The sequence below is a fragment of the Leishmania braziliensis genome, chromosome 28 (assembly GCF_000002845.2).
Source record: "Leishmania braziliensis MHOM/BR/75/M2904 complete genome, chromosome 28".
Taxonomy (NCBI): Eukaryota; Euglenozoa; class Kinetoplastea; order Trypanosomatida; family Trypanosomatidae; genus Leishmania; species Leishmania braziliensis.
The window spans coordinates 140,023-166,153 of record NC_009320.2 but is presented as its reverse complement, the minus strand read 5'-3'; the positions used below and the strand labels follow the sequence as shown (position 1 = coordinate 166,153).

Sequence of the window (26,131 nt, the reverse complement as noted above, 5' to 3'; positions counted from 1 at the left end):
AAGACGGAGAAGAAAAAGCTGTACTCTTCCTCTTTCTATGCCCCTATCATATGTCTACGTGTCCCGCGGCTTGCAACGACGCTGTAGTGTTCCGTGCCCCGTTTTGGGCGGCCGTTGATGTGCTCATGTGTTTGCTGACTTTTCTGTTGCCGCTCCTCCCTCTCCCCCTCTTCTCCACGACAGGGCTCTCCTCTTATGATGTGCTGGAGGAGATGCGTGTGTGTGTGTGCGGAGGTCGCTTATTACGGCTGCTGACGCTTCCAGGGTGCCTCTCTTTTCAGGACTCTCTCTTCTTTCTCGTTGCGTTTTCCTTCGTCTCATCGTCGTATCTCCGGCACAGCAACGCGGTGCTCTGAGGTGCATTTTTGGCAATGATCCCCCTTCCTCCCCCCGCTCACCAGGTACGCATGTTGCATTGCTCTCCTTCCCTTTTGCTCTCTCTCCCTCCCTTCCTCTCTCTCCCTCTGTGCGTGTGCTGCTTGATTGAGGAATACCAAAAATAAAGGCAAGCCAGAAGTGTAGGCAGAGTCAACATACGAAAAAGAAAAGGTCTGGGCGTGGAGTAAGTCGAACGGGGCACTACCGACTTTGGCGACTTGTACTGTTTCTCCCTTCCGCCATCCCCATTTCCCTACCCATCGTTCTGCTCCTCTGGTCAAGTAGGGTGTTCGTAGGCGAGAGAGAGAGAGCGGTTCACGTGCATGTGAAGGAAGAAAAGGCGCACTAGAAGTACCTGCTCATCTACTCTTGAGTTGCTTTATCCACCTCCTCACTCCCCCCCCTTCATGTGCTCTTGCATTGTGTCTCGTCTGCAGTAGACTTGCTTGGCTTCTAGGCCTCCGTTGTTCACGTCGATGAGCCGTGTAGTGCTCGGATATTGTGCAGTACGGGTGCCTCCAAATACATACGCATGCGTCAAACGGGCCCATCACTCCTTCTCTTCAACGGTAGGAGTCAATCGTGTATATTCATGCCTACACAAGCGCACAGACGCACCTACGCACTGAAAAGCGAAGGTCGCACGGCTGCAGCACGGCGCACCTTCGTTGAAGAGCGAGGGAGCAACGCGGATGCGGCACATTTTATGATGGATGCGACTCGTGCTGCCGACTGTGAGAACAGCGTGGCGTGACGTGTGTGTGTGTGTGTGTGTAGTGCTGCTGTTGTTCTCGATGTTCCACTTTCTGAGTTCGATTGCGGGGGCAGAAGGGGAGGCAGGGATGCTGAATGGGTAACACTGGGGCGCAGGGATACGTGTGAATCGGAAAGAGGAACGTGACAGGGGGGCAGCGATGGCGCTAACCGAAAAGACGAGAAGCGGTGAGTGAGCGCGTAACCTGCTGGTGGTAGATGTTGGTGTGCGCGTGTGTGTGTTTGGTGACGCCTTGGTGCGACACACGGCCAGATCAGTAAAGACAGAACTAATACACCACAGGGGTGCACATGTGCCCGGCGAGGGTACTTACTTCTACTCTACGTCACTCCTCTTGTTCTTCGCTGTGTTGCGGTGGCAAGTGTCCACCCTTTTCCTTATTTGATGCCGACTGTCCTCTTTTCTTCCGGTGCTCTTACGGCTCTTTTCTCTGTGTGTGTGTGTGTGCGCGCATGAGTGCGTTTTTTTTCCTTTTCAGTGGTTGGCTCTTTGGCGAAGAGAGAAGCCGGTTAGATAGGCACGATTTATTTCGACCCTGCCGCATTCCCTTAGACGAGGAGGGTGCGCAAGCTGCAGATTTTGCACACAAAGAGGCTCTGTCAGCGGTGTGCGACGTGAGCTGGGGCGTTTGTTCTTGTCTCCCTCTGTCTCTGCGGGGGAAAGCTGCGCTTCTTCGACGCTCACACCTGCACATACGCAGTCTTCTATTTTACCGCTGCTTGCTGCTCTTCACCTCCCACTCGGCCTCGTCCGCCAGGTCGGGTCGTTAGTCTTTTCCCCCTTTTCTACCACCCGCTCACCCCACCCTCCGGTATCTCACGCACATGCTGGTGTCAGCATGCAAGTGCGTGGAGACATTACCACAACACTCACTCGCTCCCACCTCAAGCGAAAACAAAACAAAACAGTCGCAGGAATGAGGGCAAGAGCTAAAATCCTTCAAGTAAAGAGCGCGAGGTAATCGAAGAGACGAAAACATCTTCGTGGCATTCCTCTTCGCGCTCGCTATGGGCGGGCACATGCGGGCGAAGTTGACAAAGGGGCAATACAACAACACAGAAGAAGCGCAAAATCGAACAAAAAAGTGGCTGTAGCAGCAGGCAGAGAGACACGGAAAAGAAACACCATCGCGGAGAATAACGCCCCCCCCCCCTCCCCTCACCCCCTTCCCACCCCTCTTTTCGCTTGCTCTGCCAGCGTGTGTGTGTGTGCGTCTCTCTCTCTCGGCACCTCCTTTGTATGTGTGGTGTGCTCACCGTCGCTTGCTTCTCTCTGTTCGGTGTGTCTTTCCTTGAAGTGCGCATCTGCCTTTTTTTGTTTTATTTTGCCCTTCTCTTCTCTCTTGTGCTCTTGCGCGACGACAGGGCGTCGCATCTTTTTATTATTTTTTTTCTTTTTTGTTTGCAGCGGCGCAGGTGCCCCTCACTTTCTGGTGAGTTCTGCCTATCATGCATTCCTCTCCGTGTCCCCCTTTGCTCCCCCTCTTCCCATTCCAGTCCCTTCTTTTTTCTCCTTTTGTGTGCGTTGTTTCCTGATTGCGCGCATGCAGGCGTGTGCTTGGGATCACCCGCGGTTACTGATATTGCCTGCATCACACTTTCTCTTCACGCTTCCAGCCTCACGCTTTTTTTTTGTTGTTATGTTTTACTCGCACAGACGGACACGATCACACGCGTGTTTCTTTCCGTCACTGCCACCCTTCTCACCCTTTTTAGCGTCTCTGAGGTTCAGGAGTGACAGGAAGCAATACGATGCGAAACAAAATGAACTCCAGAAGAATGACGGAGTCAAGGCCCACGCAGGGCCACAACAATGCATTTTTGATGAGTAACAGCGGAGGAAGAGACAGAAGCGAAAGGAGAAAGCAAAGCTAAAAAAAAAGAGAATGATGAGGTGACTAGGGGACTTCATGGGTGTCTGTGTGAGGGGGGTACCGGAGGGAAGACAGGGGCACAACAGGGCAGAATGGGCGAAGGAGAGAGCTGTGGGAAGGAAGCAACGGTAGTGTATTGCAGACAAGAAAGTGCAGGCTCACAGGAGCTTTTTTTCGTTTTGGTTTTATTCTTTTTTTTTTTCTCTGCTGTTGTTGTTCGCTAGCCGAGTCTCGCCTTTGTGGTTTTATCGTCTCTATGGCTTTCCACTCTTCCCTTTTCAGTCGTCGCTCACCTCTGCATTTCCTATGCTTCCTCCATTGCTCTTATTTCTCTTCTGCTCTCTCTCTTCTAGTGCGCTCACTTTATTTTTTCTTACTCTGTGTGTCTTTCAGAATCGATTTGTGCGTTGTCTCCACCCCTTTTCTCTGCTCTCTCCTCTGTCAGTTGACCTTGCTACGCACGTCCTCTTCCTTTCTCTTTTTCTCTGAAGCACGCCATGTATGCACACATGCACCGCTTGCCGCACACGAACACGCGGACCAGGTGCATGTGTGCGTGGGCCTCTATAGGTTCTGGCCATGTTTGCGGTATTTCTTTCATCAAGAGGAGCTCCCTTGATGCACCTCCATCGCTTCCGTGCGGGCACTGAGACAACTAATGGGAAAGACATCACACACGCACGTGTGAATGGCAAAAAAGAAGGACACCGCACGTTTGCCCACTGCATGAGGAAAGGCAGATCAGTGCAGCGGCAGCAATGAGATGCCGAGAGAGAGGGAAAAAAGAGAGTGACCACACAAGAAGAGAGATACCTTCAACTCATTACACTTGATGATACGCAGAACTACGGTGCAAGGCTGCCGTATAAGCTGACAGGGAGAGAGAGAGAGAGAGAGAGAGAGAGGAAGGGGGCTGACTGGTGAGGGGAGTATGACCAGTTTCCGTGAGCGGCAGAAGATGCTCGCCTTTGGGCCCCTCTCTCTCTTTTCTCCTCGTATCCCCTAACGCCACCCTATCCCCCCTTTTCGCCTGTGTGTTGTTCCTCTTCCAACCCACGCGCTCCTCACCGTTCTCACTCAAATTTTGCCACCCTTCACATTCCACATCAACTTCTCCTGTGCCTTTTCTTTACCCCCCCCCCTGCCTTTGCTGATTATCTCGTTCTCCGATCCCTGTTGTGTCTGTTCATGTCACTCACTCACTCCCGCTTACCTCTGAAGTACGCCCGTATGCATATTTGTTTCTTTCGAGGACATCACCAGACCCCGCTGTCTCAGGCTTCTACACTACCCTCCTCCCCTTCATTCACCTTCTCACCTTTCCGATCGCCCTCTCTCTGCCCATCTCTCTCTCTCTCTCTCTAGCTTCCCTGGTCGTAATGTGCAAGCCGATCGTTAACACGTCACCGCCTCTGCGGCAGCCGACGCCTTCTTTCAAGCCCCAAATTGTTTACTCCAAGAACATGTCTAAAGCGATAGGGGTTGTCCTAAACACCACTATAGACGCTGTCAACGCTACCCTGCAGAATACCTCTAGTCAGCTCGTGTCTGCCGCGACTAAGATGAAGCCCACCGAGGCGTCGTCAAGTATCGTTGGTGTCATGGGGGATAGTCTCAACATCTCACAGACAACAACAGCCGCCCCACTCACCGATAACCTTAAGGCGATGACCACCACGTCGCTCTCGGAGGAAATATCGAAGCTATCGCTAGTTCACTTGTTTGCCTGGATTCTACTTTTCGCCGCCATCACATTGATGACAGTGATCCTGCTCAACTGTTGCCTACACAGCCAGAAAGACTCCGCTTATTCCGCTGCGAAGGGGGACGATGCCGAGGAGATGCACGGCAAGGCCGCTGTGTTGCCCTCGGTGTCTACTCCGAGTCCACACCCAGAGGGTCCAAGCTCTGGTACCTCGTCGTCGACCCGCCTGCTTGCTTCTCGCGGAAATCTCGCCCGACAGCAGTTTTTGGAGTCTCGCAAGACGGGGAGCGCTGCAAAGTGTTACGGAGGTACGGACTCGACATCTGCAACCGCGTGATTGTGCCTGCTGTGGCTCTCGTTATTGTGTTCTCCTGTGTGCGTGTGCGAGTCAGCAGGCAGACAAAGGTGCTCATTGCGTTGTTGTTGCGCCGCTCCTTTTTTTACTGTTGATGGTGAGTGTGTGTGTGTGTGTGTGTGTTGCTGTTCTATTTTCTCATTCGTTCCCCGCGGTGCCGTTAGCGGTTTTTTTTTTTCGTTCTTCGTCCCGCCTCTCCTCAGTCTTTGTTGCGAGCGTGTCTTGCTGGGACCCTCTGTGTTTGGTGGTTTGCGAGTCCCTGTGCGGATGTCTATTTCTGCAAGGGGGGGGGGCCCTTCTCTTTAAGGCAACAGAGGTGAGCGGGTGGGAGGAGGCGGAGGCTTGACTCGAGAGAGGCCTCGTAGAGGACTTTCTATGGGAAAACGGTGCGGAAAAGCAAAGGAGAGGGAGGGGCATTTGTGGGACGTGCACATCTGTTGGCAGCTCTGCTAGCACACACTTCTCGCGTACATGTCACCCTCCATTTTCTCCCTCTGTGTGGCTGGCGCCAGGCTTCTTCAGTGGCTTGGCTACATGAGTCCTCTGCAGGTGTTGCACCAACGACCGCCACAACGGAGGTGATGCAGGGCTGATGATGACGACGACGGCCGTGGCGGCGGCGGAGGGCACATCAACAGGGACACGTAAAAAGGCGGGAGGAGAGAGCCTACGTAGGACAGACAGACTCGAGGAACACTATCCGCGCACAGCTTCTGCGCTCTCTATGCATTTCCTCCCCTTCAACTACTGGCAAATGCTGGGGGCCATTCTCTTCTTCTTTACGTGTCAGAGGTACAGGCACAAATGGCTTAGGCGAGCCGCGACGACTCTGTGGGACCACGGCCGTCACCCTCCTGGACCAATACAACGGACACCTTCTTCACTCGGGCCCATTCGGGTATTATGGCGTGGTGGCCCACCTACTTGCTTGCCCATCCGCACGCTTCTGCGTCCCACACTGCCTGTCTCTCTCTTCTTCAGTCTCGGTTGCTCTCTTCTCTCTACCTGCCGCATAGCGTTCTGTGGTGGGAGCTCTCGGGGTGATGCGTGTGACAAGAAAAAGAGGGTGTCGTCTCACAGGTGAAAGAAGTTTACTCGGCAAGCCAACCAAGTGAACGCAATGAGGCGTGCATTTCACTCGAGGTTTGATCTCTAGAGGTGTCATCCATGCTGGTGCGTGTGCGCGCCTGTGTGACTTGATACCGCGCTCCCTCTCCAAGTGCGAATAGAGTGTGCATGGCGCATCTATGCGTGTCTGTGTACATCTTCCCTCAGGCTCCTTTCTTTGCACCACCGTTGCTTCCCTCTCTTTTCGCTTTCCGAGCGTATGGGCGCCGTTCAGGCTACTCTCCCCGTGTGCGTACGTGTCGCGTGAAGCCGCACACACCGCGTCGCTTCCTGTTTTGGTGCTATTCAGTGTCGTTTCTTGACGGGTTGCCAAGCACTGACGGCCCACAGCGGCTGGTGCTGCACGCGCGCGCTCTATTTTTGGTTTCCTTTCGTATATTCTTTAGAGCAAACCGCACTAAAGGACACCTATGTGACGAGGAGTCCGGCAGACAACGCAGTGCCTCCCACACACTCACACACACACACACACCCTACACGCACCGTCCTCTCCACGCAGCACCATGGGGACTCATTTTCTTTGTGCCGCCTTCGCCTTCGTGCAGCTGGTGCTGTTCTTAAGCGTCGCTGGTATCGTCAATGGGCTGGACGAGCAGCACTCGAGCTACGAGGGCAACTACGGCACAGCCAGGTTGGTGCTCGGCAGGCCCGACGACTCGGGTGCCTCCTGGAACTACGCGAACCTGAACGAATGGCCGAGCCTGTGCTTGACGGGGAGCAGACAGAGTCCGATTTCCTTCACGAACGTGAATCCCGACGAGGTGGTCACCAGCGCCCCACTGCAGCGACTGAAGTTCTCCTCCACGTGCGTTTTTCCACGTGAGGTGACAAAAATGCGAATCGTAAACGAGGGCGCCGTAAACACGGTGAGCTTTGAGCGACTGGGAGGCTCGCCGGACGGCTTGAGCGAGTGCACGGTGCTCGACCCGCTGAACAGCTCGCGCACCTACCACTTCACCGGCCTGCACTTTCACGTGATGTCGGAGCACCAGTTCCGCACGTTGCGCCCCGATGCGGAAATGCACCTTTCCTTCACCACAAATGATGAGAAGGAAAAGACACGAAAGACACTCACGGTGGCGGTGATGCTAAAAGCCTCCACCACGTCCAACAGCACCTCGGTGCGCACACTGCGGCACATTCTCGTGGACGGCTCACTGCCGATGCGCCACGCCATGACGACTTGCTTCCTGAAAGAGGATCTCGCCCTCACCTCGCTAATTCCGGCGCGCGAGAGCTACTTGCTCTACGACGGCTCCCAGACGCACCCGCCCTGTACCGAAAATGTCCGCTGGGTGGTGATGACGTCGCCCATTTTTATCTCTCGTGTGTCACTTGGAAGGCTGCGCGACGCGATGGATGCCCTGCTGCCGAACGACTTTCACCGATTCGGTAGCGCCCGTCCACCACAGACTCTCAATAGTCGCCACATTTATCGCTTCGACGACATATCCGTTCCACCGGGCGGCAGCAGGCGAAAAGGCAAGCTTGGAGATGCGTGGAGTCGCAAGAAGAAGGGCTCGGCGAATCTCTCCGCACGTGTGCGGACAGAGAGCATGTCGGCAGGGTCGGCCACTGACTTCTATGAGCACAACAACGGGCTTCTTGTCAAACCTTTCGTGTCATTATCGTCAGACTCTGGCTCGGCGTCAGGCAGTCATACTGTTCGCCTGTCTTCGCCACTTGTATTGGACGCCGAAGGGCGCAACAGCAGACCATTGGCTCCAACGGCAGTGAAACTCGACACGGAGGCGGCCGGGCCGATTTCTGAGTCGGATGCCCACGAAAGTCGCTCAGACAACTCAGAGGCAACTACAAACTCAAGCTCAGCGCCTCAGGCGAGCACCTCCTCGTCTGTCTCCGCATCCAGCTCCAATGTGAACGTCTCCGCTGAGTCATCTCACCCTTCTGAGTCGTCAGCGCAGGCCCTGTCTAATGACTCTAAGCCACAGTCAACGACGACGACCACCACCACCACGAATAGTCCGTCGGACCCGGGGAGAGAGATGAACGCTAGTGACTCCTCGAGCACGGCCGACATTGGTTCGGGGTTTGGGAATTTCCTTGAGTCTCCCGTGACAAGGGCATGGGTCTTTCTGAAGACCTTCAGCATCAACGCCTTTCAGGCCATTGTAGCCTACGCCAAGGCAAACCCGGTGCGTGTGGGGGTCTCTCTGCTGTGCATCATCGCACTCATCTTTCTTTTCCGCACGTGCTACCGCGGGTGGAGGCGGCCGGTATATGTGGTGGGGATCAACCCCACAGAGCTCCAACCTCTTAACCCTGACAACCGGTTTGAGTTCTACGGCGGTACGGTGCCCGTGAGGCCAGCCCGTGCGAGCTCGGCGTAAAAGAACAGCAAGAGAAGAGCTGCGGTGTACTGACATGTCTTCGACGTGAAGACTGGGCGCGCTGAACAGAGCCAAAGTATTCACTGCGGCGCGCGGGTGGGGGTGGGGGTTTAGGATTGCAAGAGCGAAAAAGAATGCGACGACGGCCCAACAACGACTGCGGAGGCCTCTGAGGGAATGGAGTAAAAGTGCTTTGCTTGTTGTTGTTGTTTTTTTTGGTCGAGCGATCGCACTGTTGTTTCTGGCAAACATATTCAACCCTCTCCTACCCCTCCCCCCCACCCCCTCGTCTTCTACTTTCATTTCCGTCGATAAAGCGCCATAAAATTGCGTGACAAGGGGATTTTTCTCATCCTTGTGGTCGGGGGCGCAGGAGGATCCAATGCGAGAGGAGCAGGACAAATGCAAATGTTGTGTGTCGTCCAGGGCTACTCGTATTTATGACTGTATTGATACACTTGCGTGCGCGTGTATTTGCTCGTGTGCGAATGAGTGAGTTGGCTCACAAACCCCGCATGCAGCTCCTCCCTATGTCTCTCTCCGTTCCTCAGAGGACGGCAGATGCACACACGCACGCATTTACGCTCACAAGCTGCTGTGCATCCAGCGTGCGTTTCTTTACTTTATCGTTTCTTTCAGTTGACTAGCATCGGTTGTCCTCTGTTGTGTTGTCGCCTCGCCCCGCCTTTTTACTTTTGCGTTTTCTCTGATATGCTTACCATCCGTTAGTTTGTGTGCGTGTGTGTGTGCGTGTGTGTATGACAGGGCGATGACTCTCTGCCCCCCCCTCTCCGGGTTCAGTAGTAGAGGTGTTAGACACACCCACGCCCACACACCCACACGCAAGAAGAAAAGAGTATCCGCAGCGTATGTGAGTAGCACTTCTGGTGGCCGGATGACGAGGTCACCAACGGGGAGGCAGGATGGGTGGGAGAGGGGCACTTGCCACCTCTCCGCCGCACGGCTTTGTTGAAGTGTCTGTGCCGCTGAACGGACTCCTGCCCTGGATCGAGTGCCAAAGGGCCAAGTCCAGGACTTGCGGGCGCGTGCGTCGCGTTTTGGTCAGTAGAGGACTCCGCTTCTTTATGGTGCGCTGTTGAGCCTGGCCTCCATCTCTTCTCCCCTGTGCCCATCTCCCCACATGTTCCACAGTGGCGGACCCCAGAGGACGGATGGCGTGTATGTGCACGTTTGTGGGTCTCGCTCTGTGTGCCTGACCACTGCACTAGTGACACTGCTTCCCGTGCGCACTCTTTTATCTGTCAACCACAATACGTAGCTCTTTTCCCTCGTTGCCGAGCCGAGTAAATATGCATCTCCTGTGCTCCCCTCTCCCTCTCACCTTCGTTTCCTTCGTGTTCGTCGTTGTGCTCTTGTCTTTTTTTCTCCTCTCTGGCTCTCTCCTGAGACCGTAGCGGTGGTTGTCAGCGCTCGTACAGCCTCGCCGTTAATTCTCTGTCGCTCACACATTTCTTGCCCAAAGGAGCACGCGCGAGCGCTTTTTCATTGCGACACGTAGCCACATCGGGTTTCCATCGGAGCGGCTCTCCCCCTCTTCCTCTTCTGCCCCCGCGCGCGCACACACACACACAAAGGAACGCTACAAGGATGCAGAGCTGCTTCGCTGCCTGTTCGCAGGTGGTCTGTGTGGGAGAGGACACTGCGGTGGCGTTTTATGCGCCCAAGTCGCTGCGGAAGTTCCGTGTGGAGCGGCTCAATGGGTCCCGCGTATGCGGCGTCTATGTTAAGGTCATCTCTAGCACCAAGGCGGCGCTGTACGTTATCGACGCGGAGGCTACGCTGTTCGAGTTTGTGATTGAGGGTGGTGCGCCATCCTTGGTGCGCACATGCTCCATTCGACTCCCACCGGCCTTAGTCGTCACCCCCACTTCAGCTCAAAAGCATGAGAACGCCTTAGAGGTGCAGCCACTGGAGTCAGTGAGCGGGACGGCGAACGTGGAGGCGGCTGCAACCGATTCCGTTGTCATGGTCGCCCAATTCCATGTGCAGCAGGCACAGCTATTCGCCGTTCTGCTTACGAAAGCCGGTGTCTACGAAGCTGCGCTGGCTTCCGCCACAGCGGCGGGGGCGACAAGCGTGCCATCGGCGGTAGTGGTGCATGTCTTCAAGGAGCCCTTGTCGTTTGGGTATCTGTCCGTTGGGCAGTTCACTGGTCTGGTCGTTGTAGCCGTCCCACACGCGCGTGAGTTTTTCTACTCGCTCTTCACGGATCGCCTCTCCACCCACCAGCCGCACCGCCCTTCCTGTCCGTCTCTCCGGCCGCGCGCGGTTAATGTGCAGATCCAGAGCATTGCCTGCAGCCCAACGGGCACGTCCGTCGCCGTTGGCGGGAGGCGGGGTGAGTTGTTGATCTATGTGGAGGTACAAGAGGCACACTGCTTCGCCGACCACTGGCATCACACGCCGCTGACAGCGCTTGCCTTTGCTTTAGACGGCAGCGCAGTGTACACAGGCGGCCGCGAGGCGGTGCTGCTAATCTGGAATTTAGTGTCCTACAGTCACAAGAAGGTGAAGGTGCAGCTGGGCACGCTGCAGAGAATCACGCCGTTCAGCAGTGCAGGGTCGCAGCTGCTGTTGTCGTGCGGCACATCAACCCTCGCCGTTGCGGACTTGCTGCAGATGCGCGTGACGACGTCTGCAGAGGGCATCGAGTGGACCGCTGAGGGTGTGTGCACCGGACTCCTCGTCGAACAGTGGGGAGGGAGTCCGGCGGTGATTCTGACGGGGATGCCAGATGTGCTGCGTGTGTGCGACCCGTACACACAGCAGTCTATCTACTCCCTGCACGTCTCTTCGCAGATGGAGACAATCCCGAGTCCGCCCCGCCACGGAATTCAGTTCGTTGGCTTGCTGAATGATAGCCGCTCACTCGTGACGTACGAGTCCTTCTCCTCGACAGTGCTTCCCCCGCTGCTGCGCTTCTGGGAGTATGACGCCTCACGTAAGCAACATGTGGAGACGCAAACCCTGTACTCTCCACATCGCTCTGCCGTGCTGGCTCTGGCGGTAGAGAAGCGAGGCCAACGAGTGTTCACGCTGAGCTGCGAGGCAATGAAGTGCTGGGCACAGACTGCCTTCACAACGCAGGACACGTACGGCACCCTGTCGGGCGGCTGGCACAACCACTCAACAATGGCGACTCCCTCCCAACAGGTGCAAGCCATGACCCTGTCTGCGGACGGCTCGCTCTGCTTCGTTGCGGATGACTGCCTGCACGTATACTCGGTGCAGGACTGCAAGCCTGGAGAGCGCTGGCCACTGCTGCGACTTTTGCCGCAGTACACGGAGACGCAGCCGCTGCGCCAGATTGTTGTGTCTCCTGACTGCCGGCACGTTGTGGCAGCTGGGAAGCAGCAGATCTTTTTTTGGACACTGGACAGGTGTGCAGATGAGCCGACAGTGTTTAGCGTGGGCGATTCGTGCATCACGGCCTTGAGCGCCTTCACGGACACAACGATGGTAGCTGCCCTCCAGGACACATCCCTTGTGGAGCTCTGCTGCTGCACCACCGGCAGTGGCAAGGGACCGCAGCTGGGTGAGGTGGTACGTCGTGTCCGGAACGCCTCTCGCTTCCCGTTGCGCCACATTGTGCCACTACACACGAACGGCCAGCGTCTCGCTGCTGTGGATGCCGCAACAGGCTTCAAGATTTTGCAGCTACCGACTGAGGTTACGACTGCGGCACAGTCCTCCGTGTATGAGTGGGTCAACTCCAGCGACGACGCGAGCGGCGTGGGTAACGGGCCAGAAGGCGACAAGACGGCTCGACTTCAGCTGCAGTCCTTTTTCAAGGAGATGAACTCCTTCCAGGACTCGCAGGAGGCGATGATGACAGTAAATCAAGAAAGGGCCTTGGCAACGGCGCAGCAGACGACTCAGGCAGATCGGTGGCTCGCTGAGGTTCTTGGTGAGCCGGCCTACACAGTGCCACTGATGAGCACTATTCTCTCCACGTACCTGCAACGTCAGTCGTAGTGTAGGGATCGTGAGAGCAAGAGAGGAGAAAAGCGGAACCAGCGGCACCGGACGTTCCTGCCGACTCTCGCTGCTCTCTCTCTCTCTCTTCATGTTTGTGTAGGTGTGCTGGGGTGATATTTTTTGCCTCGTTATGCGGTTGCCATGCCAGAGTTGACGTTTAACGTAGGCGTGTCTGTGTGCCTGTGGGTGACTAGGCTGGCTCAACGGGGCTCGATGCTGCGTTTTTGTACGTGTTTGTTTGTTTGTTTGTTAGTGTGGGTAACACAAATCTACGAGCAACAGCCTCCTTACTCGTGCTCGCAGGCGTTCGTGTCAGTCAGCAGCCACGTCGCCTCTCTCGTCTCTTTCCCCCTCAACCGCCCTGTTGTACGACCTTTCCCACTCTCCATGGCGCTCGGTTTTGTTTCTTTTTACCTTTAAGGCTTAAGCTCTAAAGGCGTACGAGGGGCAGTGGAGGGGGCCCTACCGCTCTGATAACTCCCTCCCCCTTCACCTCTTCCGCCTTTCGCCACTGCAACGAATAAATATGCCTAGACAACAGGTGAGCGAACGACCGCCTCGCCAACCTCTCGCCTGTTTCGGGGTTTGTGGGTGCACATATCACAACCACCGCCCCCTGCCTTTCCCTCCCCCTCTTAAGCAACAGCGGTGCCCCCAAAATGATAATTTATTGATGGACTTCGCTGTCGCTTGATGACCTAAAATCGTCTTGTCGCTCTTCGGATTCCGCAGCTGGTGAGGCGTGCCTGTCAGTCGATGCTAAGGTGGAAGAGGTGCTTACTTTTGTGTTGCGTGTGGCTCGCTCGCAACCCCCCCCCCCTCCCCCCACCGTCCCGCATTTCCGCTAAAGGCCCAGGCGCGCCCGTGCCCTCTTTTTGGTCTGCTGCCAGGCACCTTTTCCCTCTCTCTCATTTGCCTTTCCCATCCTCTTGCGGCGCTGCCCTTGACTTCCTTCACGCGTGCGGTTACATGCCGCACCTCGACCGCCTGTCTTACCCCGCCCTGTTTTTTTTCCCGACGCATGAACGGTGATTCGCGCTAATGCTGGACAAATCACCTCCAATGCGCGGGAACTTCCTCCAAGTGTTGGTATAGCCGCAAGGGAAACCCAAGAGGTGGCGGTGCGCTACACTTCAGCTGTGGTCCTACCTTTTTCACTTCATTTTGAGAGGTTGATGCAGCGCAGGAACACCCCAGTGGTAGCTTTCTCAGCGACTTCCTAGCACCTCGCGCGTGGAAGCTCCGTATCCCCTTCTCGTCGCTCGGTGCTCTATGTGCTTCTCGCTACCACATGGATCTTAACGACTTCCTGCGCAGCACCAAAACCGCAGCAGACGATGATAAGGTTGACGTGCGGACGTTGCTGTCGGGTCACAAGCGCTTTGCAGATGCCGAAGAGGTGCCATCCGTGGCGTCCTCCAGCGGTGTCGATGCGAATAGAAAACGCTCTCGCCGTAGCGGCACTGTGGAGGGGCTGAACATACAGGCGGCGCAGGAAGCCCTTGTGCTGGACCGCTGTAACACCTCCGCTCAGGCGCAGCAGCAGCGCGCGAAGGCTGACCTCTTGTCAGAGCAGGCGGCTGCACGCATGGTGCATCAGGTACTGGAATACGTGATGCAGGTGGAGCTGGGTGGCCGGCACAACGCAGCCAAGGGGAGCAACGCACCTTTTGTTCCCTCCGTGGCGCAACTGGCGGCTGAGCAGGCCATGTGGACACCTGCAGCAGGTTATGTAATCCATCACGTTGTACCGGCCACCTTTGACACGTCCCCGCAAACGCTCGACTTGCTGATGAGCGTCACAGAGAAGGAACGGGTGCCAGACGGAGTACGCGCTCTCCGCGGCACGTTGCACGTATGCGACACCGAGCGTGATTTAGTCGGTGGTGTGCGCACCGGCATGGCGCCGCACCTTCGCGCGCATGTGCTGGACGTGCTCGAAAAGGGTCTGCGCGGCCAGGCTTGGCTGCGTGACGATGCGGCAGTGACCACACAGATCTCCGCGCTTGGCAAGTCGACGACTCCCGATAAGGGTCCGTCTAGCGTTCTGCTCTTTGGTAATTCGGCCACAACTCCTGGAGCAGTCAGCGCCGCGACAAGCGATGCACGCGGCACGGTATCGGCTGCTGCTGTGGAGCCAAAGCCATCCTCAAGCAGTTTCTCGCTTGCAGCTTTCCTCAATGCTCATGACGGCACTTCGTCATCGTCGGATGTTGAGGATCCGTGACGCGACTGCATCGACTCTTCGACTGGGCGCGTCGCTGGGCACGCATGTTTTTTTTCCCTTTTGCGTCTATGCGCCCAACGGTGTCTTCTTGAGTCACCGTTTCGAAAGTTGTGGTGGCTAGACATTTCGGTCGTTTCCCTGCCAATGGGCCGTCGGCAGAGTTGTGTGGTTCAGTTTTCCTCGGCACCTCTTTTACATTGCAGAGTCATGCACACACACACACACACACACCAACGAAACGTCCGCTGCTTTCGGTCGTGAACGTAAAGGTACGGTAGCACTGACAACTGGCTGCCCTTCCCTGCGCTTTTTTGTTGTGGATTTGTCACTGCAGCCTGAATAACTTCAGTGGCTTCTCTTTCTTCCCCCCCCCCCCCCGCTCCCCCAAGTGATGAAGCGGTTGCTTTGCTACTTACGCCGATCGTCCGACTCGCCCTTTTGGCGCCACTCCCTTCCTGCTCCTCGCTCGCTCTCTTTCAGCGCATACGACCACGCATCTCCTCTCTCTCTTTCGTCTCTATCCTTGTCATGAAACAACAAGCATTCCCACCTTCAGTTCTTTTCTCGTCTTTCCGGTGCTGTTTCCTGCGCAATCGTCTTTCGCCCTTCCCTTTCCCCCATTGGCCCTCCTTCCAATCACATCAACTGTGCTCCGTACCATTGCCTGTGCTGAGAGATACAGGGAAGAGTACTTTCTGCCCTTTGGCTATTTCTCCCGCCCCGAATCTCTCGTACGTACAGTATACCACAACGAGACTGACAAGCCACCGTGTCCCCACGCAGACAGATATGTATACTCAGGCAACAAGAGCGCTGTTCACACCGAAAACATCCTCTCATCCCTTCGTTATCTAGCTCGTTGGCGATCGCTTTCAAGCACGTGCACACCCATTACGTTCTCCCCACCTCTGTATCGTTCATCTGCGTGTGTGTGTGTGTGTGTCTGTGGGTGGGTGTCACCACGAGGACACCCGCGCAGACCCCAACATGGTGTTGTGCTCTCCTCGCTTGCTTACCGTTCTGCTTCTACGTACCCCCACCCTCGCTCGCTTCCTCTTTGGTGTCCTTCGCCCTACATGGGACGAACGACACAATGAAAAAGGAAAACGACAGTATCGAGGAGACGAAGTGGCGGTCAGGGGAAGGCATGTCTCCCATTAAGTCTTCTTATGTGCTCGGCAGCGACCCTGATCTCGAAAAGGCCGTCAGAGAGGGCACAGTCGTCATTGGTCGTGTCAACGTCTTTCGCAACTACACCACCAATCTCTCGTTTGTGCGCAGTAGTCGCCTTCCGTGCGATGTGGTGCTGAACTCTGCCGAGCTGCGTGGGCCTGCGCTGCACTCTGATGTGGTGGCAGTAGAGCTCCTGCCGCTTACACAGTGGCAACTCGTACCGAATGCAGTCAGCACAGCGTCAGACCTTGGCGACAACGCCTCCGATGCTAAGACCGATAGCGGATTGCGGGCGATGCCGTCCACATTGCCGGATGGTCGCCACATTGCACAGCTTATCGCTCCCGAGACCACAGCAGCGATACTCCAGAACGCCTCTGCTGAGGTTTCCCTCGCTGTGCAGATGGGCGCCCCTTCTTCGTACGAGTGGCCATCAGAGAAACGGCCGCTGGGTCGCGTCATTCGAATTCTGGAACGCCATCTGCCGCGCCTTCACGTGGCGCGCATTGCAGACAACCAGGTGCAGCCTGGTCAGGGACTGCGGGAGAGCTATTACTACCGCTTCCGCCCCTTCAATCAGCTCTATCCCCAACTGGCGGTGCAGGGGTGTGACATCATGGCCCCCTATCATGCAAATATCGGCATGTCCCTCTTTTCCTTAGCGCTGCAGCAAGGCGAGAAGGGTGACGTGCACACGGCTCCGCGAATGGGAAACGTCCTCTTGTGCAAAGTGCACAGTTTCCTTGGTGATGCCTCGACCATGGCGGTGGCACACCACGCCATCTGCACAAGCTGCAATGTGCCGAACGAACCCTTTTCAGAGGAGGCCGAGGCATGCGTGGCCAAGGATTTCACGATCCCTTCGGCAGCGGAGCTGGCCGATATGGGTCGCCGCGACCTGCGCGAGTCGGAGTTCGTCTTAACGATTGACCCCGCCACAGCGCGTGATTTGGACGACGCCCTCAGCATAAAACCACGAAAAGATGGTGGCTATCACGTGGGCGTGCACATCGCTGATGTATCGTATTTTGTGCTGCCCAGGACGGCTCTCGACGAGGAGGCGCAGCGGCGCAGCAACTCAACCTACCTGGTGGACCGCGTAATTCCGATGCTCCCGTCGAGGCTGAGCGAGCAGTACTGTAGCTTGAACCCTGGCGAGGATAAGTTTGCCTTCTCCGGACTTTTCGAGTTCGACCGCGACGGGCATCTCATCTCCGAGGCGGAGACGGGGGAGAAATGCGAGTGGTTTGGGCAGAGTGTCATCCGCAGTCGGTGCCGACTAGCGTACGAGCAGGCGCAGAAGATTCTCGACAACGACCCGGTGGAGCTCGATGTGGCGCAAGCTGCGTTTGACCTCGGCATCAGCGAGGAGGCTGCTCGCAACAAGGTGAAGCAGAGCATCAAGAACCTCTTCAAGCTCGCAAGCAAGCTTCGCGAGCAGTCACTGCGGGACGGACGGGTGGTTATCGGCAATATCCGCCTTGGGTTTCATTTTGAAAAAAACGAAGTGAACTCGCCCCCAGTCTCCTTCTCCGTGCATCAGCAGATTCAGGCGAACTGGCTGGTGGAGGAGTTTATGTTATTGGCGAATCAACGTGTGGCACAGAAGATTGTGCAGTTCATTCCGAACGGGGCGCTGCTTCGCAGACACAAACCACCAAACCCACGGAAGATGGACCTACTCCGCGAGGCCCTGTCGAGCCGTGGTCTGCCTACCTGTGGCAGCTCTGGCCAGGAGCTGCAGCGGATGTTGGACATCATGATGAAGGATCACCAGGGAGACTTTTATACGGTGTGCGAGTTGGTCAAGTACTCCCTTATGGCCGCCGAATACATCGCCAACGATCCGACTGAGAAGGACATCCGTTCCCACTTTGCCGTCGCGGCGCCGTGGTACACCCACTTCACGTCACCGATCCGCCGCTACTGCGATTTGATGGTGCACCGCCAGCTGCTCGTTGCCCTCGAGCTGGAGCAGCGCATCGAAGAAGCGCAATTGGCGATGCCGAGAGCGCCGCATCTGGCGGTGGAGAGGAGGCCCGAGGATGACATCTTTGACCCCACTCGCGTTGTGGACGTAAGCACGCTCAAGACGCGGGAGCTCTTCTACCCTCACTCGGAGCTGCAGAACATCGTCGCCCACGCCAACGAGTGCCGCTTGAACTCTCGCTCCGCCGGTGACATGTCGTTAGAGTACTCTCTGTGCCTATACCTGCTCGCACTGCAGAAGAGGGCCAAGGAGGAGCCGACTCTGCCACAGCACCTCTACACGACCGCCAATATTGTGAAGATGACGGAGGGCAGCTTCCTACTCTACAGTGCTGAGATCGCCTCAGAGGTGGAGGTGGGCTTCAACGATACTCATCAGCGGTTCAGGTATCAAAGGCTGCTTGGGACTGGCGACGCGGACGCCAAACCAGCTGCAGAGAGCACAATAGACGCCAAGACAAAGGCTCATGCACGCAAGAAGGGGGGTAAGAGCGACATGCCACACCGCGGCGCCGAAGAGGGTAAAAAATCGCTGCCTCACGTTTCAGGCGCACCGACCAAAGTGGTAGCGCAGGTCTCTTGGGCGCCACACCCTGTGACAGGCGAGGATGTGATAGAGGTGTTTGACCTCTTCACCGAATTTGTCGTGCTACTGGAGGTAACGACAAAGCAGGGGCGTCTTTCCTTGGATATGCAGCTGTTGCCGCCGTGGGAGCGGGAGGCGGCCCGTTGCGTCTGCCCCAAAGTCCCCACCTCTCTTGTCGAGACTCTTTAGAGGTTCTTCTGCTGTGCGGAAGTAATGCGGTGGTCAACGCTGCCCTCCGCGCGTGTGGGAGCTCAGCGACAGCTGCGCTGCACTATGGCAGACCCCTGTGAGTGTTTATATAACACTGACAGAAGCGACGGCTCACCCAGAAGAAGACGTAATAACAACAACACCAATAGAGCGAGGGAGCAGACAACAACGGAGACGGTGACGCATGCGTGCCAGCCTTTTTCAGCGCAACATTTCACGGCCACTTTTCTCGCACTCTCGAGTGCAGCGGTTTCTGCCCAATCGCTCATTTCAACTTTCGTTGCTGCACGCCGTACACACACATACGCTCTCTTCGACCGAGGCAGCAGAGCTGTCGTGTGAGCGTGCGTCTGTGGAGTGTTTGATGCGACATTTCTTACCCATGTAGCACCTTTCCCTCACCCTCGCCTTCTCTACCAACAATTTCCTTTCATAGTGACTCGACAAGGACCCGTGCAGCGGCAGCATCGCCAAAGTCGCTAGCAGTAGAGCGAGACCATACGCTGCTGGACGTTTTTTTTTTCACGCAAGCAAAGGCGCGTTCGGTACCCTCACATCCTTATTAGAGGCAGTCGCGGTGATTTGATCGGCAGTTGCTTTCAGGAGCGGTGTACTGTCGCAATGACGTCGACTGCGAAAAAGAAGGTCGGTCTCAAGGAGCGCTTCGGCGCTGAAGGTGCGAGTGGCGCGACGAACCTTCAGAGTCCCTTCGTGTCTGCTGCGCACAACACCGTGTGGCCGTACGATGCCGCGATGCACCTTCGCGATGGGCAGACCATCTTCACAGCCGCGGCCAACGCAATCCACGGACGCCCAAACGGTGCCTACAGGTGCGACGATGCGTGGACACGGGTCGAGTCACCGCTGCGCGATCGCTCCGCCGACCACGTGCTGCCAGTCTCCGAGGAGTGGAAGGCGGAACGGGCAATGTACGCTCATTTGCCGGCGATAGCAGGTCCCCTTGAGGCTCGCCCTTCCATATCCTGCAGCCTCGCTGATGTGCGAGATACACTGTACGAGGAGTGGCTCGGCCACATTGCGACCTACCGCGCGTCTCCTCGGGAGTACCCTCATCACGTCATGTTCCTGACTGCTCCAGCAGTCACGGCAAGCGCCTTCTCTATGTCAGGCGCACACCCGTGCCAATCCTTCTTGCGAGTGGCGACGGTCCTGTCTCGGCTGTTGGAAGCGTACCTGCGACGCTGCAACGAGCAGCCAGAAGCGCTGGAGCAACAGGCGAACGAGCGGGTGCCGTCGCATGTGTTTGCCTGTCTCCTGGGCAGTGCCGTATATAACATTAACTTCAGCGAACCATCCCTGGAGCAGAAGGACACAGCGTTTGGTTGGGTGGCGCCACCGGGGCGGGGGGGTAGCGACATGTCTGAGCCAGGAGTCACACACGCTAGCGTTGCTGCCACGGGTCCTGCACCTGTCAGCTCAGTGACCGCTAACATAGAGAGAATGCGGACGCGTCAACCACCCGCCCTGCCTCGCCGCTACGACGCCCTCTCTGTCGTCTCCTGCGCAGATGCAACCCACATCAACGTCTGCGTCGGTCAGCACTTCTACAAGCTGTGTGTCATGGACGAGCGGGAGGGGTACTTGCGTGATGTGGCATCGCTGGCGGCCGACCTCGGGGCGCTTCACGCGCACCACCTCTCCCTTGCCCACACAGACGTGCTTCCTGGCGCCTCCCCGGCGGTGCGGCAGGACCGAAAAGACGTGGACGCGATGATCGCCAATTTATCCTGCTTAACGGATGAGGTCGCCTTTGACGTGCGCCGACGTCTGCGTGTGTCGAGCAAAGTGAATGCCTACTCGCTGGATGCGTTGGAGGCGGGGCTGTGCACACTTGTGCTGAGGGAAGTCGACAAAAGGGAGTCGGAGTCGTCTGGCAGTCCCACCACACCAGTGGCGCAGTGGCTGCACAGCGGGTGCTGCCTGGAAACATCTCTGGCACATCCAGAGCAGTGGACAGTGCGGCTGCAGGCATTGGTTGTGCCGGTACAGGCCGGCATGGAATGGGTGGAGAGGGCGTTTGCACAGCCCTCACACACATTCCCCACGGAGCGTACCGTCGATGACCCTGTCGCTCTCGACGCCGGAGGTGCAGTAGTAGACGTCACTAATCAAGGAGGCACAGTCCAAAGAGCGGCTTTCGTATCCCATGAGCTCAGCACACCAGTTGGCGTGTATGGCAAGGTGGAGCACTTGGAGTTGTGGCTCCCCGAGAAGCACCGCGTGCCGTTGAGACCGTACGCGGCACCGGTGTGGAACCGTGCAGACGCGCAGCATCCGCTTTCCAACGTCTCCAGCGGCGCATGCACTTTAGTGGACTTCTGTATGTGTCTGCTGCGCGTCACAGCGGAGTGGAAGCGCGGTGGCCACCTCCCTGTCAGCTCCACAGTCGCGAATGGGTGGCCACACGTGGTGGTAGCGGTGCAACCGCCACGTGGTGGAGCACCGTCTTTGATGGCGCTGGACTCGCCTGCGGTGCAAAACTTGTTCGAGGTCCTTGCGTCTCCGCAGCTGCTCTTCGCGGTCGATGCCCGGCACCGCGTGGAGGCGGAGGCGAGGGCTGAAGTGGCGGCTCTCTTGAATATCAGTTGGTACGCTACGTCTACGGTACGCACAGCAATGAAGGACGTGCCTGCGGAGAGCAGGTTGTTTGAAGGAGTCGAGACGACCGCCAATGCGGTGCGTAGCCGCGTGGACGTCTGTGTCTCTTTTGCCCTTCTGCCACGCCAGGCGGCGCCGCCATCGGACGTGTCGACGCGCGCACTCGTCATATCGCGGCTCCTCTCTGACTTGAGTTTGCCCAGCAGCTTTCTCGTGAACTGCACAACGCAGCAGACGGCCGCAGAGGCACATGTTCGCGTCAGCCACTCAACCCTTGTCGACGCTGTCGTGGGGGCTAATGCGCCTGCGGCAGTGCCGCTTGCGCGTGCGTTTGCCGCTGCCCTGGCCTCATGTATGCTGGATCGCCGCTAGCGTTAAGTCTCGTGCATCGTGGGAGAACAGTAAATGGATCGTGTGCCGTCGCAGTTTGGGTGGCTGCGCTGTTTTGGCTGCCTTCCCCCTTTCCCTCCTCTCCCACTCTCCATTCCTCCTTACTTTCTTCTCCTGGTTTCACCAAGGTCGATGTACATTAGGCGATGAGGCACTTCCATTCATATTAGATGATGGTTGCTCTATGTGGAGACTCGCGCGCTTCTTCATTTCTTCTCCCAACTTCACCTTCCTTTCCCCATCGTCGCAGTGCAGCGCTGCTGCGTATCCATTGCATGCACTGAGGTAGGTAGGCACAAGTGCCATGCGTGCTCCAGAGTCCATTTCTCGACTCATGACGCCTTGCAGCCCCCCTCACACGCAAACTTCCGCCCGGGGCCATGGCAGTGCAGCGCCAATATGACGTCTGCGATTCCGCCTCATTTCCAACTTTCTTCTCTTTCCTCCCCCCCTCGCTCTTTCAAGACGACGCCCTGGCGTACCCAACGCGTCTTCTTTCATTGGTCCTCACTACCTCCTCTTTAGCAGGCCGACCCGTAGCCGCGCACCACCGCGTGGGAGGGCGGGGCCGAACACTCGGATTCGCTGTATTTCCGACGCGTGAGGAGAACAGCAGCAGGAAAGGGAGAGCAAAGAGAAATTCGCCTTCGCTGTTGTCTCGCAGGCATGCAGAAGCCCATAGTGTCATGCATTGACTTGCCCGCATTCGTTTTATGGGGATTGCTGTGTGAGATGCTCCCTTCTTCCTCCAACCATGCACGTGCTTTACACACTCTTGCAAACAAGACCGTGTCTCTGAGCGGTGTAACATGACAGCGGAGGAAGGCAACCATCCACATGATGGTGATGCACTCGGTTCTGTTTCTCTATTGTAATCTCGCGAAAGACTTCGAGCGCAAGCTCCTCGGACAGGTCAGTCCTCATCATCCGCAGCGGCGGCAACAAGCTACTCGGGAGCGCTGGCTACTTTTTCTATGGCGGAGGACCTCAGCTTCTTCCCGGAACTCCTCGACAGGTGTGCCGCTTTCTGGGAAAGCGACTGAGGTGTTCCGCCCACCATCTTTCACAGAAGTTGAGGTCGGTTGTCAGTGAGGTGCATATGTCGAGGACGAGGTGACACGGCGGATTCGAGTTGATCTCCCCACCGTCAGGAAGCGCTTCGGAGCCGCTGACATGTCGATGCTACTCGCCACCACAGGTGGTACCAAGCCCATCGCTGGCATGAGGTTGAGCTGTAGGCTAAACTGTCACTAAAGAGTGGACAAAAACGCTCGACGCGTTGAGGTTGGAGTGGAGGGCGTGAGTAACGCAAGGAAGAATGAGCTACAGCTCGGGTAGGCACAGCCTTTGGCCGGGGTATTTTCTGTCTTGTATACGGCACTGACGGAGATGCATGTCACCTACAGCTACTGCGCGGAGGAGATGGCGAGTGGCGTCACAGCGTCACTGCCTGTCTGCTGTGTGGGGGACCTCAAGGCAGGGATATTCGCGTGGTCACCAAAAGCGATACGCGTACGAATGGAGAAGGCGTCCGACGAAGGGTCAGCAGCTCGCCGCATCGTCGCGCCTTTACTCACCCCTTTTGTGTGAGCCACGCCAATCATACGAGCTCTAGCGGAGTTTTGTCGCTAGAAAAGGGGGAGAGGCAAGAAGACGAGGCAACCTCACTCTCCCAGAGACACCACCGTGGTGCTTACTCTACCTGGCGCCCCCTCGCGTATTGTCGCTGTCAAGGCTCTCTGCACCTCTGTCGACCTTGACCTCCTCGCCTCTTTCCTTCACTTGTCTGATAACGCACGGGACATCGCGGCTTTCTTTTTCATATCATTCTTTTTCTTGGCAATAGACGCCTGCAGCGAGTCGAACGGCCACAGTCCCGTGGTGACACGTATCGTGGACGTCGACACACTAGGCGGTTGTGTACGCGGGACCAACGCCAGCCCCATCCTACATTTTTCTGCGTTCCCTTCTGCAGCCCCCTCCTCATCTCTTCTCTGCTTTTTCTTTTCTGAAGTGCTTTCATCAGAGCGCCTTAGGGACCCGCGGTGTTGTTGTGCGTTGTGTCTTGCCTTCCTCCCTCCTCAGACATGTTCGATGTCGGCTCTACCCAACTGATTGACATTGTGTTGCGCTCTGTCGTGGACAAGTCGCATCACCCCCAGAAACCTGGAAGCACTATGGCCAGACGGTGGCGTTGCCTCAGCTAACGCTGGTCACCACACCGGCCCACGGCAGATACACATACTCAGCAGAGCGTGTGCGCTATCTCTGTGTAGGCTGGCTGAATAGTTTTGCCCTCTTTCCTTTGTTGTGCTCTCTGCGTTGTGGTGTGCCTGGGCGGCCTTTGGTGGCACCGTGTCGTCCATGTATACCTCTCCGACTCGGTTAATGTAAAGGTCGTCTATCCAGGACAGAGCTTGAAGTTCTTCGTAGGCCTCCGCCGGCGGGCGGAGGTGGTGGTGATGTGCAGCAACTCCGCTGTCGAGGACCTGCCGGCCACGCTAAGAGTCGTGCACCGCTGCGTCCACGGCGAAAGGACGACCCCACTTTCGTTCCTGTCGACTCCTCTCGCATCGGCTTTCCGATGACGCGGAGCGAGAAGACGGTGTGGGTAGCGACGCTGTGCTGTTGGCAATGAGCGGTAGCCGCCTCCTGAAGGTAACCGTAGCCCTCGCTACCATCCCAGGCCGGTAGCAGTAGCTTACAGCGGCCGATGTCACTGCAACTGAGAATGCCTTGATTGATCAGTTCTGGGTGATCGACACGCGCTTCCGCCTCTCGGTGCACTGGCGTTCCATGGCGCGCGCCGAGTGGCCGCCTCTGTACATCCCTCAGTGGAGCGAGTCCTGTGGCGGGCCCCTTCTCCAGACGCCTTGCAGACACCTCGTCGATGATTATGACAGCGCTGCCACGATGAGTCTGCAGGAGGAGATCGCCACGAGGGATACCTCCGCATCACCGAGTACCGTTCGGCGAGGTTGGCCCTCATCGCTCTACAGCAGATCAGCACCGCGCTCTCCGCTGAAGGGACCGGTGGGCATATTAACCATGCGCCCTTTCCGATTGTACGCATTTTGTTTGTTCGGCAGCTCTACACAGAGGCCACCCCAACCATGACGGCGGTGCTGCGGAACACGGCGGTGCAAGTCGGGGTGAGGCGTTGCCGCGAGAACCGCTGTGGCGAACCTCTCCGTTGCGCCTTGGGAGACCGCAGTGCTAAGGAGAACGTCGTTGCGCTCGATCGCGTGTCAGCAAGTAGCAGCACGCTAGGTTAGGAGAGCAAGGCCCTACTACAGCAATGCAAAGCCACCTGCCTCGCCTCTAATAAATATGTTCGCCAGCCGTCAAAGACGTTGGCCGCCGCCTACGACGTGGCCTATGCGAAGCAGCTCGTAGTGGAGGGCTACGCCTGTGAAGTGATGGTCCCTGTCGGTGAGGCTGAAAGGCAAAACGGTGGAGACGGTGTGGCGTGCGATTCAGGCCTATCCATATGAAAGCGGCGATGCGGACGTGCTGAACATGGACCTCGGTGATGTCGCTAACTCTGTCGCAGAGCGCTTTAGCTACATAAAAGACGCGCCGTCGGTGGACCTGACGAGTTCCCGCCACGTTGTGTGGGGAGCAATGCGGGCGCGCATGGTGACCAGCATCAACTCCAATGCACTCGAGAGTAAGCTGGAGGACGAGCTCAACGACTACGAGGAGCGAAGCAACAAGATATTGATGGATGCGTGACTCGGGGCGCTGTTGCTGATGGCGTTGTGAGGCTCTCTCTCCTTTTCTCCCTCCCTTTCTCTCCCCGTTTCTTTTCTGATTATGGTGGCTGGAAGTCCGGAAGAGACGAAAAGAAAAACGATCAGACGCACAGCAAGGGAGACAGGAGGTCATCTTGTGTGTGGTGTGTAGGGCATGCATAGCAGGCTTTGTGGGAAACCTTGGACTCAACATAGAGGAGGACAGCCAATGGACTGACGAAGCATCACGCAAACACTTTCCTACAAGGGGTTTACAACAACATGGGCATTGAGTCGGTGAAACACCATGGTGCATGGTAACAAGAGCCGAATTCGCTCTCCTCTCTCTCCTGCTGCTGCTGCTGCTGCGTAGAACCATCATTGGACATGGTGCTGGGGCACCCTACTATTAATGAATGTTTACCACTCCATCGCCATCGGCACCTTCACTGCACTTCTACCCCTCTCCCTCCCTTCTACTCCACTCTTCTTGCGTGTCGCCTCGCTGCCACCGATGCACGTCCTCATATGCCAGAAGTCAACGTGAGGAGTTTTTGCTTACCACATCACGCACCATAGAAAAGGAAAAGACGCTCAAAAGGAAAAGGGGGAAGAGAAGTCAGGCTTTCTGGCANNNNT

At 56.8% G+C, this 26,131-nt stretch overlaps 6 protein-coding genes and 2 pseudogenes across 8 annotated transcripts; all 8 read left to right on the top strand.

Moving 5' to 3' along the window:
* Nucleotides 1-4,405: 4,405 nt before the first annotated feature.
* LBRM_28_0500 (conserved hypothetical protein) lies at nucleotides 4,406-5,068 on the top strand (the record flags this gene model as incomplete). The annotated part of the gene is made up of 1 exon (XM_001566032.1): nucleotides 4,406-5,068. The coding sequence occupies one exon, from the start codon at nucleotides 4,406-4,408 to the stop codon at nucleotides 5,066-5,068; it is 663 nt and encodes a 220-aa protein (XP_001566082.1).
* A 1,649-nt stretch (nucleotides 5,069-6,717) lies between these two features.
* Nucleotides 6,718-8,565, top strand: LBRM_28_0490 (carbonic anhydrase-like protein; the record flags this gene model as incomplete). Its single annotated transcript, XM_001566031.1, has 1 exon — nucleotides 6,718-8,565. One exon carries the CDS (start codon nucleotides 6,718-6,720, stop codon nucleotides 8,563-8,565), a length of 1,848 nt encoding a protein of 615 aa, XP_001566081.1.
* Nucleotides 8,566-10,173: 1,608 nt separating this feature from the next.
* Nucleotides 10,174-12,561, top strand: LBRM_28_0480 (conserved hypothetical protein; the record flags this gene model as incomplete). The annotated part of the gene is made up of 1 exon (XM_001566030.1): nucleotides 10,174-12,561. One exon carries the CDS (start codon nucleotides 10,174-10,176, stop codon nucleotides 12,559-12,561), a length of 2,388 nt encoding a protein of 795 aa, XP_001566080.1.
* Nucleotides 12,562-13,855: 1,294 nt separating this feature from the next.
* Nucleotides 13,856-14,791, top strand: LBRM_28_0470 (conserved hypothetical protein; the record flags this gene model as incomplete). Its single annotated transcript, XM_001566029.1, has 1 exon — nucleotides 13,856-14,791. One exon carries the CDS (start codon nucleotides 13,856-13,858, stop codon nucleotides 14,789-14,791), a length of 936 nt encoding a protein of 311 aa, XP_001566079.1.
* A 1,147-nt stretch (nucleotides 14,792-15,938) lies between these two features.
* On the top strand, nucleotides 15,939-18,728 carry LBRM_28_0460 (putative ribonuclease II-like protein; the record flags this gene model as incomplete). Its single annotated transcript, XM_001566028.1, has 1 exon — nucleotides 15,939-18,728. One exon carries the CDS (start codon nucleotides 15,939-15,941, stop codon nucleotides 18,726-18,728), a length of 2,790 nt encoding a protein of 929 aa, XP_001566078.1.
* Nucleotides 18,729-19,370: 642 nt separating this feature from the next.
* On the top strand, nucleotides 19,371-21,740 carry LBRM_28_0450 (conserved hypothetical protein; the record flags this gene model as incomplete). Its single annotated transcript, XM_001566027.1, has 1 exon — nucleotides 19,371-21,740. The coding sequence occupies one exon, from the start codon at nucleotides 19,371-19,373 to the stop codon at nucleotides 21,738-21,740; it is 2,370 nt and encodes a 789-aa protein (XP_001566077.1).
* Nucleotides 21,741-22,424: 684 nt separating this feature from the next.
* On the top strand, nucleotides 22,425-23,873 carry LBRM_28_0440 (annotated as a pseudogene). The gene is given in 2 exon segments: nucleotides 22,425-22,568; nucleotides 22,572-23,873. Coding segments are annotated over 2 exon segments (1,446 nt in total).
* A 279-nt stretch (nucleotides 23,874-24,152) lies between these two features.
* On the top strand, nucleotides 24,153-25,493 carry LBRM_28_0430 (annotated as a pseudogene). Its single transcript has one exon. A coding segment is annotated over exon 1 (1,341 nt).
* The last annotated feature ends 638 nt before the right edge of the window (nucleotides 25,494-26,131 follow it).